Consider the following 12655-nt stretch of genomic DNA (forward strand, 5'->3'; position numbering starts at 1 on the left):
ATGAGGACCGCAGGACTTCCCTGCATTTCCTGGGTGCTTGTTAGGTCCAAGTGATAGAAACCACCTGTGCTCGCTCTAAGCCAAACAGGGAGCTGTATCAGCTCGCGTGATGGAAAAATCTGGGGCTCCAGGCTCCAGCAGTAACCCGGGGGCCCGGTGTGTCTCTCCATCTCATTCTCTTCTCCCGAGTCGGCAGCATTCTCAGGAAGGCCACCCCATGCTGCCAAATGGCCACCAGCAGCCCCCGGCTGGCAAACTATTAGGACATCAGACCCAGCAGGAAGAGGCTTTTTTAATAATATTTCCATAATGAAAGTCCCAGGGGGGCTTCTCATTGGCCAAGTGTGGGTCACAAGGCCAAACCTGAACCAGTCACTGACATGGGTGGGGGCTGCGGGGCTCTGGTGGTCAAGGCCGGGCCCACGTGTCCACCCGTGAGCCATGTGGGTGGTTCTCTCGAGGGAGATGGGACACAATGGGGGATGCCAGGCAGGCAGCAGGAGCCACCCTTGGTGTCCCTGCGCAGGCTGACGAGCACGGGATTGTCTGAGGTAAGGGCCTGGCACAGAGCTGGGCCTGGGAGACGGTGGCTGGGACTGGGGCCTGCACCATTAGCCTTGGGTGGCCCTGGCCTCCCGCCCTCCTGGGCCTTGCTCCACACTGGGCAAGGACTGGGCCGCGAGCCTTCAGCCAGGGTGAGCTTCCGCCACACCAACACCTGCCCAGTGCCCAACACTGCAAATGCCATGATTTGTGACCACCCGCAGCCCCAGTGCCACTTGGCAGGGTCAGTGCTGGGGGGGAGGGTTCCTACCTGCTGTCTCTCCCCAGCTCAGCTGCCCCCTTGTCCGCCCGCCTCAGTGATTCGGGGAGGTTGTGTGTGGGATCCTCCAGCCTTTAGGGCACCCAAGATCAGAGCTCAGGCCCTCCACGCTTCCTTGCATCCTGGCAAGGTAGGGCCACCCTACAACTGCCCAGCTGAGCGCTCGGGGGCCTGCGGGGGCCTGTTAGTTTCTCTGTGGCTCTTGGTCTTGCTGTCCCCTCTGTGGGATTCGGTCTTTGGCTCCAACACCTCCATGCCTTCCCCTCATGGTGGCAGGAGGGCTGCTGCAGCCCCAGCCTCACCTCTCAGGTTCAAGTCCAGCAGGAAAGAGCAAGAGCCTCTTCTTGCAGCTCCCACTCTGACTGGACTGCCTTAGGTCACATGCTCCTTCCTGACCCTCCGTGAGTGAGCATAGGACGCGGCTTGGCCGGGCCTGGGTCATGTGTTCCAATTCCAAGGCCCCGTCCAGATAACATGGGAGGGCTAAGGTGAATTTCCAAATTAAATAAGGGCTGTTGCTGCAAAGAAGAGCCCTGGATGCCGAGACCTCAGGAAACATGTATATATCAATACCACCGGGATCACCCTCAAATTCCAAGTGAGGAGAGAGAGAGGTTTGCACAGCAAAGAGCTTGCCTGGACTCACCCGGGCAGGGGGTGACAGGGCCAGGGCCAAGCCCCAAACCCAGAGTTTGTCTCTGCAGCTGCTGTCAGTGGCGCCCTCCCCTGCAGGGGCCCCCTCCGCTGGCGGACCTGTCCAGAGTGGGCCCCAGGCGCAGACGGCTTCCCACCCTAGGAACTCAGCCAAGCCTTTCTCAGGTCTGTGGGCTTTCACAAATGACTCAGGTCATGGGTCCATTTAAAAATCATTTTATTATTAACATCATCTTCCCATGTAGCCAAGTGTCTGTCATGTATAAGGAATGTCGGTAAATATTCCATTTGAAGCTTCTTTTTACATATTTCCATCGATAAATAAACTCTGAATTCATATAAAAAAGTTAAACTTAAATAACTCATATTTCCTTCTCTTGTAACAGGCATATATTGGTAAAATATAAATATTCTTGGACTCAGGCTTTGTTCTAAGTGAGGACAGTAATTCATCACATGGTACAATTATTGACAATAAAACCAAGAAACTGTCAGCTGGTGTCCCGGCATGGACTAGCACTGAGGTGGGAAACAGAAGATTCACATTTGGTTTCTGGGCCAAGGTGGGCAGCAGTGGTGGAGGGAGGAGAGGACAGTTGTTTTCTTTACAGCTCTGATAAAAATAATCTGTTCTGCCACTGAATTTTAACTTTGAATATATTCTTCTACATTTGCTGATTAATTCCATAATCATTTTACTTAAAACTCAGATGTCAACTAACAAAATATGGCACATAATTCATGTTGAACAATGTCAGTAGATTCAGAAACTATCATTGGGCTGGCAAAGACGACAACAGAAATGCGCGTGGAGAGAGCGATGACTCGGGTCGGTTTGGTTAGTTCACTGCGGTCGATCGAACGCTCGTCCGTGGCCTCAGTGTGGCAGATTCGGCCCCTTGGGGTGACGGGGCGAGGCCTGGCACCCGGCAGGGCCTCCGTGGTCTGGCGGCAGGGGAGGCTGGCGGCCGCCTGCTCAGAGCACGCGGGGGATGATGGTGAAGGGCACGGCAGGGCTGCTGGCCTCCAGCTCCAAGGCCGTCAGGAAGCACTCGGTGGCTGCCGCGTCGTTGCCCTGAGCTTGGAGGACCTCGCCCAGCCCGTTCCAGACCTCGTGGGCGGTCGAGTTCACCTGCACCGCGTCCCGCAGGATCTTCTCTGCCAGGCTGTAGCGGCCCAGCTGGTGAAGGATCAGGGCCTGCAGGTGCCAGAGAGAGAGAGAGAGAGAGAGAGAGAGAGAGAGACAGTTAGTTGGCAGGAGCCCTGGGCTCCTACTTGTCTTTGTATCACCACTGGGCTGGGTGCATAGTACGCTCTCAAGTACTTCCTGTGCTCAGGGGCTGTAGTCAAAATAGTCGCTTGAACCATATGAAATTGCTGATTTCAGCCATTTTTGAACTATAAGAATGACAATTTCAAGAACCAGGAATGAACCAATCAGAAGGCCACAGACTGTGCCGACCTAGTGCATTGTCCTGCCAGGTCCCCTCCCAGCCGACACCTGCCTGCATGGATGGGGTATTACGTTTTTTTTTTTTTAACCTAAACAAATGTCATTTGTGGTATTACTGTCATGATGATTATGACAGTTTTTTTTTTTTTTTTCTCGCTGTTGCCCAGGCTGAAGTACAGTGGTCCAGTCCTAGCTCACTGAAGCCCTGAACTCCTGGACTCAAGTGATCCTCCTGCCTCAGCCTCCCAAGTAGCTGGGACTACAGGTGCACACCACCACACTGGGCTAATTTTTAAATTTAGTTGTGCAGACAGGGTCTTACTCTTGCTCAGGCTAGTCTCCAACTCCTGGGCTCAAGCAATCCTCCCACTTCAGCCTCCCAAAGTGCTGGGAACAGGTGTGAGCCTCTGCGCCCAGCCTATGACAGATTTTTACACTGCTCACTGCCCCCTGCCCTAACCAAGCCCCCGACCTCATTGTCCCTGCCTGCCCAGGCCATGCACAACTGTGGCCTCACACAGCTTGTCAGGGTACATGCGTTCGCCTCACGTGTTATCCTAACCATGTTTCCAGCTGGTGCATCTCACGAGCCATGTGTCTGTACTGCTCATCCAACGGATACGCTCTCCTTTACTCAGTCTCTGCCTCGTGGGGAGAGACATTCAGGTCACATCCAATCTCTTCGCTGTTATAAATCACACTGAGATGAATATCTTTCCAGAAAGCACCTCTTTGTTCTTCAGATCAGTGGATTTTAATATTTTTTTTATAACCCTGGAACCCTTTGGTTAAATGAGATCTGAGAATACCCACTTAGTCCACATGTAAACAGGCGCAAAGGAACTAACTGCTGGGGTGTGGGACGATGGGGAGGGGAGTCCAGTGTTCCCCGTGGGGTCCTCTCAGGGTCCCTGAGGAGGCTCAGTGGCCACTTGACGACCAGAGGGATTCTCCCTCCAGGGCAAATTTCCCCAAAGTGACGTTATTGACTAAGAGGATATGACCCTTTTTAGGGTTCTCCAAATACTTTGCAATTCTTACCCCTCACGGCTGCATCACCTTTTCGGCCGTCGGCATTGTTCCCGTGCTGGGTCCCCTGCCCCAGTATCATTACTCTTCATTTCTGCCATGTCATAAGTGTAAACTGTCCCTCCTTACTGAAACCTACATTTCTTTAATAACAACTGAGGTTAACTATTTATTTCCCATGCTTTTGTGTAGGAGCGTTTTATAAGATTGAAATTCATCTGCTATCATCATTTTCTAGCCTGGTCTTTGACTTTTGGGATTTTTTTCTTTGAACAAAAGTTTTTAGTTTTTTACATTAAATTCATTGATCTTTGGTGATTTTTTTTTTTTTTTTTGGTCACTTCAAAACTTAGAAGAAATGACACACGTCCAAGTGTACTTGCTGTGGTCTGTCTGCTGTTAAGCAGCTGGCCGCTTTACCTTGGCAGACACGGAGGGAGGGATTCCTTCTACTTTGCTAGACACAAACTAGATGATCCTCCCGCTGCTCCTGTACGGCCCTGCCTGCCACGCGGTGAATCATGACGCAGATGGGCCTTCCAGCATTTTCCAGTGAGCCTGACCGAGCACCCCGCCTTCGGCCAGTGCCACCCGGCTTTAAGGCCTGCTACTCCAGGGCACGCGTGAACACGTGGGTCGGAGCCCTTCCTCGCCGTCCTTTGGTTTTAGTGGATTTCCTAACAATCTTGCCCTGCACTGTTTCAGATGAATTTTAAAATCATTTTGTTCGTTCCCTTTGGGAGTCGACTGTACGTGCATTGATGCTGCGAGCGCGTGTAGGGAAGCCTGGCATCGTTACGGGGTTTAGTCTTCCCGCCCAGGAATGCGGCGGGCCTGCTGCTCATTCGGATCCCGTCCCGAATCTCCCCGCGAAGCCTGGCCCTCCCTTTAGGCGGCGCGTGGACGTCACCCCTGAGCATGCCCAGCCTGTTCTCACCGCGCCTCGCCAACGGGCAAGGGGCAGCGGCCGGCTCTCGGGCGACGGCATGGACGTGCCCGCGGAGGCTGGCTGTGGCCTGAGCCTCAGGCTGCGGCACCACAGTGAAGGGGGGTCAGGGACATGGGGCCCAGGCGTGTGGCCCTGGAGGTGGCGTCGGAGGGCCTGAGACAGCCTGACTTCTGGGAGCTGCTTATACCTATGAGCCCCTGGCACAGGAGTTGGGATGTCCACCCAGGAGGAGCTCGTGGTCAGCGGGGTGACAGCCAAGGAGGGCCATGGCCCCAGGTGGTGTGACCCAACGGGAGGTGGAGAGGAGGAAGAGGAGGAGGAGAGGAGGCTGCCGCCTCAGGTAGGGCAGAGCAGGCTTCAAGGTCAGCTCTACCCTCTCTGACAGGACAACAGAAACAAAACATGGAACGTCTCCTTTCCTAGTGTTAAACGTGCATTAACCGCACCCGTGCCGGAGTTCCCGGACACGACCAGGTCCCTGACTGGATCTGCCAGAGAAGGTCGTGGGGTGGCCGACAGCTGAGGGGTCACGACAGACGATGTGTGTGCACGAGCTGCTGGGGGGCTCAGAGAGGGTGGCTGGGGCCAGGCGGGAAGTGTGGTCCCCCTGAAGCTTTAGCACAAGAGATGGCACAAGCCAGTGCTCGTGGTCAGCCTGTCACCGTGGCTGCCGAGACGTGCTCTCCTCAGACTGAGGGGCCTTGCCGGGCCTCTGGTGTGACCTGCGAGGTTCAGGTGCCCTCCCAAGGCTGGTCAGGGTGGAGGTCGCACGCATTGCCAGCCGCAGCCTCCCAGCCCCACCCGTTTGCAAACGAGGCCACCACAGAGAACAGCTCGCAGTCCCCACGGCTCCCCCTCACAGGCGTCTCCACACCTCTGGGAGGATCGGGGAGCCGGGTGCCCAGGACAGGGGCTACGCGAAGCCGTGGGCCGAGTCCTAACACTACTGCTGATAGCAAACGCTTCTGAGTGTTTGTGACGTGCCAGGCACCGACCTAAGTGCTGACGTACGTTAGTGCCTTTGCCCCGCCAGGGACCCCAAGGCAAATCCACACGGGCGTGGCCAGGACACACAGGCGCCTGGGCACGAGGCCACCTTTACTGAGGGGGAGAAACAGCCCCCCGCACTGTGTGTTTCCACGCCCACTCTGCAGGCGAGTGAACTGTGGCTCCTAGAGGCCAAGTCTCTCGCCCCAGGCATGGCATTAACTGCTGCGGAACCCACCTCTCCTAACTCCTCGGGCCTGCCTGAAACCCTCTCGGGTGAGGAGTGCGGCTGGACATGGCGAGTGGTCACCCCCACCTCCTAGGACGGTGTTCTTCCCACTGTGCACCCCCTTTGCAGGAAATCCGACAACTCAACATCCTCACTTCCCAACCTCCAAGGCCAGGAGGACACACGGAGGCCACTCTCCTGGCTGCATTCAACAGGATGGGACGTCTAATGAGCTCCTGCCCCCTTCCTTCGAGGGGAGGTTATCAGCCTGAGCTCACCCTGGAACATTCTAATTTAACCAACAGAGAAACGAGGGCTGGGCGGTGGCAGAGAGCCCCAGCACGGAGAGATGACAAGAGGGGCCGTCACAGGCCTTCAAGGCGCGGCTTTCTCGGTGCATCAAGGTGTTGAAGACACACAACAGTTTTCCAGCGGGCCGTCCCGGCAGCGAGACACACTGCATGTTCTGGGCAAATGGTGCTGAGGACCAGGCCACCGTGCTTGCTCGGCTGCAGGTGGAGACTCAGTTCAGGCCCCACCAGGCTCTGCTGCTGCAGGACCAGCCCACGCTGCATTCTTCCCGTCCCTGCAGTGCCTCCCCACTGTGCTGGGCCTTTCGTTTGCTCACCTCCTGTCACCGCCGCCGCAGACACAAGGAGACAACGTTCTGAAAGGCCGAGTTCTTGCCTCAGTCACAGGCCAGTGAGCATGGAGTCGCAGGCCACCCATTCTTCCCGCCAGGTCTGTGCTGCCTGTCACTTTAACAGGCAAGCCCCCTGCCTCAGACAGGAGAGCTCCGTGGGGCTCTCCCAGCCACGCCCCAGAGCACTGGGCAGTAACCCAGGGACATCCCGGCAACAGCAAAGGGGCGTCTGCAACTGCGTCTTCCCTTTCCTTCCTCTCACCACCAGCTGCTGACTTGTGCTCTTTCCCATGCACCACCGGGACATCCCTCCTCTCCCAGGTGTGGCTTCTTCTGCTATTTTGTAGCGTCTATTTGCTCAAGGACCGGAAGGGCTCCTTGCTTCCCTTTGGTGGCCTATAGGCTGCTGTGATCTCGAGGCTCGGGCTGGCTGCAGGAGCCAAAGGACTGGGGTGTCCTGTCAGCCAGAAAGCGGACAGTGAGATGTGGAGACCTGGGAGGACCAGGGCCCCGGCCCAGTGAGACCCGGAGGGCACTTGTCTCGGCAGCCACGACCTGCCCCCGCTGCTGGAGAGGGGCAGGGCCCACCAGCCCCCTTTTGCTGGGGGTTTTGTTTAGAAAGAATCTGGGTGCAGGGCAGAGGCATGTTTACCTGCCCCCCAAGGTCCTGCAGAGAAGCAGGCCCGAAGGGCCAATCTGACCCATCACTCTCGGTGTTGGGTGGCCGAGAGCCTTTGCTGTTCTCTTGTTCTAGGGTTCGTGTGGGCTTGGAAATTTCCAGCCCACATACCTGGACTTGTATTACTAATGTAGAAACTGCCATTTCCAGATGACCTTGAAGATTCCTGAGCAATCTGTTTAGCGGAATTAATTCCTGAAGCTGGAGCTGCCCAGGGAGACAGCGCAGACTTGCCAGGAGCTGCCAGCCCAGGCCTGGCGCGGGAGCGGAAACGAGGCCTCTCCGTGGTGCCCCAGTGAGCCCGGCGCAGCTCAGAAATCAGTCACACAGCAGGATCGGGCAGAACGAGCCCCAGCTGGGGTCTGAGCCATTGCTTGGTGCCCGCGGAGACAGAAGGTTGGCCAGAGGTGGGCTGGGACCTGGACGTGTCTGGAGGGCCACCCAGGCCCCTCCGGGCTGGCGAGAGACCTTCCTTCCTTCCCGTCCCCTGGCCTCCAGGTGCCCCTCTCCACCACAGCCCTGGCGTTCTTTCCAATCCTGCAGGCCCTGCTTTCTCTCCTCTCAAAAGATCAAAGGCCTAACTCCGAGGCTGGCAATCGAACTGTTCTCATCACAGCTGGGCCCAACCTGCTGGGTTCAGCCACGCTGGTCTGTCAGCCCCCAACCTCCCCAACCTGCGTCAGCCTGCGCCCTTCCCGCGGGAGCGCTAGTCCATCTGCCTGAAGCCCTGAATGCACTGCTCGCCCCAGAGCCCAGGCGGCCACACGGCCCCCACAGCACCACCGGCAGCACCCAGTGTCTGCTCTGGGCCTGGCGGGAGGCTTCAATGACCGACATATTTCATTACCATATAATTGGCCACTGCCCGCCCCCATATCAAAATCAACGAAATCCCGCCGAGAGGTTGCCCAGATGTGGGGGGATACAGAGGTGGGTAAACACAGGCCCGCTCTCAAGGAGCTCAGGGCCCAGGAACACGACTGCCAGGTGCCAAGTGCTGGGCTCTGCCCCTGGCAGGCAAGGCTCGTTCATCCTCGCTCACCTCTGTGAGCTGGAGCGACTGTGCACAGTCTGTTGCACAAACAAGATGACCTGCCCGGGACCCTGTGCAAGTAGCGAGTGGCAGAGCTGAGACCTGTCCCCGTGCTCTGGGTGCCCTCAACACTCGGCCCTCCTCCTCCCTGGAGGGGGCGTGCCAACAGGCTTCGCCGTCCCCAGTCCTGGTCCTTCTGGAGCCCCTGCGGGGTGGGAGCCAGCTGGGGCTGGTCAGAGAGGAGAGGGGACGCACTGAGGAGGTAACTTATTAGTCCCTTTCTTCAGACACAAACGGAGACAGCTTCCCAAGCTGGTAATTATTATAATCAGGTGTTTTGTACAAATAAGATCTTGGTGATGCACCAAATTGGAAATAAGAGATTAAATTAAACCCATTATTACAAATGAGACAAAAAGGACTTGGCCAGTTTGAGGGCAATTAGCATCTTCCTCGCTTCTGCTTTTTGTTTGTGATAATTGCTGCCCCAAGACGAACACCTTGCCACACGCCGAGGGCGCCTGTGCGGGAGCCCTGTGAGGCCCCCCTGCCCGGTCTCGCGCCGCAGCCCCGGCCCTGGGCCGCACGGGAAGCCCTGGTGCACACAGGAGGCCCGAAGCCTGCAGGACAACCCTCCGTGGGAGAATTTGGACATTCCCATGGCGCTTTGCTGGGTTCAAGGGCAGGTCACAGACCACTGCTTGTCTCTCTAAGGATACAGCTATAGGGAGATAACGTCCCTGAAATAAAGCATCCTTCACAAAGAGAAGCCACTGCTGAAAGAAGTCTGTGGCCCTGCTCTGGTTGGGATCAGATGGCCTCTCTACCTGGTTGCTGCTTTTTCCCAGGCAGAACGCTTTGGACATCAAGCCTTTGGCAGCAGGGATGGAGGTGAACAAGTCCCTGTGCCATGCCAGGGCCTGGCCGCTGCTGCAGGCTCCCCCGCTGGGCTCTGCTGAGCAGCGGCGCAGTGTCTTTGCAGAAGCAGTGAGCTGCCCTCGCCACATCAGAGCCAACTTGGCTTCTGCAGAGCCCGCCGGGCCACACCAGGGCCAGGGAGAGGAAGTCTGGGGCCACGTGGGACTGGAGCACTTTACTGTTCCACTCCCGGGTCAGAAACCCACCATTAGCCCAGTGCAGGGGGTAGAGGTGAGGTGGGTGGCTTAAGGCAGTCACGTGGCTACTCCAAAAACACAAATAAAACTGGGAGATCAAATGCACGGATCCACCGGGCCCTATTAATTGTGGATATACAAGGGATTGTAATCAACATAGTGTATGTTTTGCCAGCTGCAAAGTGCTTTCCATCACTGTCCTGTGCCATAGGTGCCATGTTAATCGAGGAGGCTCAGCTCCCCCACCCCAGGTTTTGCTGTGAGCACCTGGAGGGCAGGGGCTGGGTGAGCCACAGTCACCTCTGTACCTCCAGGCCTGGCACTGGGCACACAGCCAGTAACCGGTGCAGAATGAATAAATGAGCAGACCCTGCAAATCAGTGAAAGAAAGATAGTGTTTAAAGCCACATTAACTGAATATGGGCCTGTCCAGCCCAGGGCGTGTGCTCTCACTCACTACGGCCTGCCCTGGGGAGGGTGAGGGGTCTTCTCAGCACTCACAAGCCAGTAGCTGGAGCAGCTGGTGGAGGTCAAGCCTCACTGGTAGGATGGGGCCCAAAGGCGAGGACTGTGGAATGGGGATGTCCTGGTCAGCAGGACAGGCTGAGCCCTGGAGGAGGTGGGTGGGGGCTGAGGACCAGATCTGTGGCCTTTCCCAGGGCCTGGCCTGCACCTGAGCTGCTGGGGCCTCTTGAGCCCAGCTGGCACCTCCGAGACTTCTGGACAAGGACACAGAAGCCTCCCCACGGTGGGATGTCAGGGGTTGTGGTGGCAGCTAGAGGAAATCCCATCTTCCCAGCTTTGTCACCCTTTGGGAAGACAGACGACGACAGCATTGCCGAGCTGGCTGGGGCCTGAGCTGGGGCTGTGCTGGCCAGAGATGGCCCCCCAGGGCTCAGGACACAGGCGTGGGCCCTGGCCGTCGCTGGTGGCTTCCACGTCAGAGGGACCTGGCTGGCCACGGGGGAAAGGCTTGGTGCTCTCTTCAAGAGGGGGGAGCGGAGGTTAAGAGTTGGGTCCGAGGCTTGCCCAGACGGACTGGGTTTGAATCCCAGCCCCACCACCCGCTCGGACAACTAACGGGGAAACCACGAACTCACGGGAGAGCTGCGAGGACTGAACAGGATGCACTCGGCACATCTGTGCACCTTCGGTGAGTGGCAGCCACCAGCACGACTAGGATGATGGTGGTTGTTCTCGTTACTATGATTGTCCCCGAGGGGAGGGGAGGCTGACTCTTCACGGCCATCTCCCTCTTTAATAGCAGGGCCCATGGTGACTTGTCTGCACACGCAGCACCCAGAGCAGCCTGGCACAGAGGAGGCTCTTGGTGAACGCTTGCCGGGCAGATGGAGGCAGACGGTGCGGGACACTGGGTGAGAGAGGAGCGGTGGGCGTGCCTCCTGCCAGTGCTGTCCACTGAGGAACCCCCAAAAGCTCTGGCCTCGGGTCACTCTCGTCCACGCTGCCAAGTCAGGCCAGCACAGTCAGCCTCCACTTCCTCCAGAGACACGAGCGTGCGCTGTCCGCGGACGGGAGCAGCCCCCTGGAGAAGGTGCTCTGTTCCCAGCTGAGCCCAGTGACGTGGCCTGGCCTCCCCTCAGGCCCTCAGCTTATATGCTCAGACGCTGACACTGCTCCCCAAGAAAATGCCAGCATCTACCCACAGAGCATCTGGTCTAACGCTCTTCTGCAGCGGAGGAAACAGAAAGCGCCTTGCTCAAGGGTTGGACCCCGCTTGGCGCAGAGCAGGGCTAGAAGGCAGACCCCTGCAGGGCCGGGTCCAGCCTGGGGTAGTGCCTGCCTGTGGCAAGTGTCCCCGAGTTTTAGACTCCAATCACAGTGCTCTAACACTGCCCCGACCCCAGCTGCTTTCTGCTTGTCCTGCCAGGGGCTGTCCACGGCAGACTGAGAGCTTTCTGGAAGCCTACAAGGCCCTCAAGAGTGGGCTCCCCACGCTGAGGGAAACGGGGACCCCACAGAAGCCAAGCCCCTTCCGAGAAGCTGCAGCAGGGCTGGTCTGAGGTCTGCATTAGCCGAAACGTGGGCGTGACATAAGAAAGCCCAGCACACCCGAGCCACCATTTCTTTTTAGGTAATTGCGTTTTCCTTCCGGAGGATGCCATTGATCAGAGGGAAGCAGGTGGTAGTGGTGAGGTTTTAAAAAAACATTTTTCTTTTAAATCAAAATATAAATAGGCTGCAAACCAGTGCCACTCTGAGAAGGCCACAGGAAACTGGGTTTGAAAGGATTTGCTTGGAGCAGCCGCAGGAACTCAGCCGAGGGCCGCCCTCTGCCTCCCTTCCTCCCGGAGCGGCCCTTTCTTCCCTGGCAAGCGTCAAAGGCGCTGTCAGTTCTGAGCACAAGCGTTTTGTGGGCGCAGCTGAGGAGGCAGCCCGGAGCCCCACCCTGCTTTCCAACAATGCCTTGAAAAGGAGCTGAAAGCTCGCGGGTGGTGGGGGAGCTGTGCCAGCTTCTCTACCTGGATTCCAGAAGCTCCGGGCGAGGCCTGGGCTCTGTTTTCTGTTTCATTTTTGTTTGTTCTGAGTGCTTAGAAATGACACTGACTTGCCAGGAGGCGGAGTGTGTGTCCAGGCCAGGAGCTCCCCAGGGGCCAGATCCCAGGTGTCCTGGAGGAGGCCAGGTGTCCCTAGTCCCAGGCCCCCACACTTCCCGCACACCTCTGCCCACCACACGTTGCCACTCGGCCCCTCACTGGGCCAGTCAAGAGCAAGTCAAGGGACTCCCTGGGAAAGGACCTTGTGGGGTGGGTTGGCTGTGGGGCTGGTTTTCTTGTGTGGGCTGTTTTACTCAACTTTGTCCCAGTTTCCCCAAAGGCCAAGTCTAGCCCCTCCTGACAACCTGTGTCCAGCTAAGCTGTACAGACTGCACTCGCGGCCCTGTCCCCAGCAATATGTGGCTGCTGCCACCGGCACTGGGTAGCACCCAAGTCCCATCCACCCCCACTCCAGGCCCTTGGGTGGGGAAGGAACATTCACGAGGCCACTGAACCTTCAGAGCAACCAAGGCAGCACTGACGAGGCTGCAGGAGCACAGCCA

The 12655-nt window shown here is 57.4% G+C and overlaps 1 protein-coding gene across 2 annotated transcripts in view; it reads right to left on the reverse strand.

Annotated features, from left to right (window-relative positions):
• Positions 1-1879: 1879 nt before the first annotated feature.
• The window catches only part of TTC7B (tetratricopeptide repeat domain 7B), a 247340-nt gene continuing 236564 nt past the window's right edge, over positions 1880-12655 (reverse strand). For both annotated transcript variants that reach the window (XM_069465219.1, XM_069465218.1), the window contains one exon: positions 1880-2675. In XM_069465219.1, the coding sequence (XP_069321320.1) occupies positions 2454-2675 (222 nt within the window). In that variant the 3' untranslated portion in view covers positions 1880-2453. The remainder of the gene's footprint in view (positions 2676-12655) is intronic.

Source organism: Eulemur rufifrons, chromosome 2, assembly GCF_041146395.1.
Source record: "Eulemur rufifrons isolate Redbay chromosome 2, OSU_ERuf_1, whole genome shotgun sequence".
NCBI classification, from domain to species: Eukaryota; Metazoa; Chordata; class Mammalia; order Primates; family Lemuridae; genus Eulemur; species Eulemur rufifrons.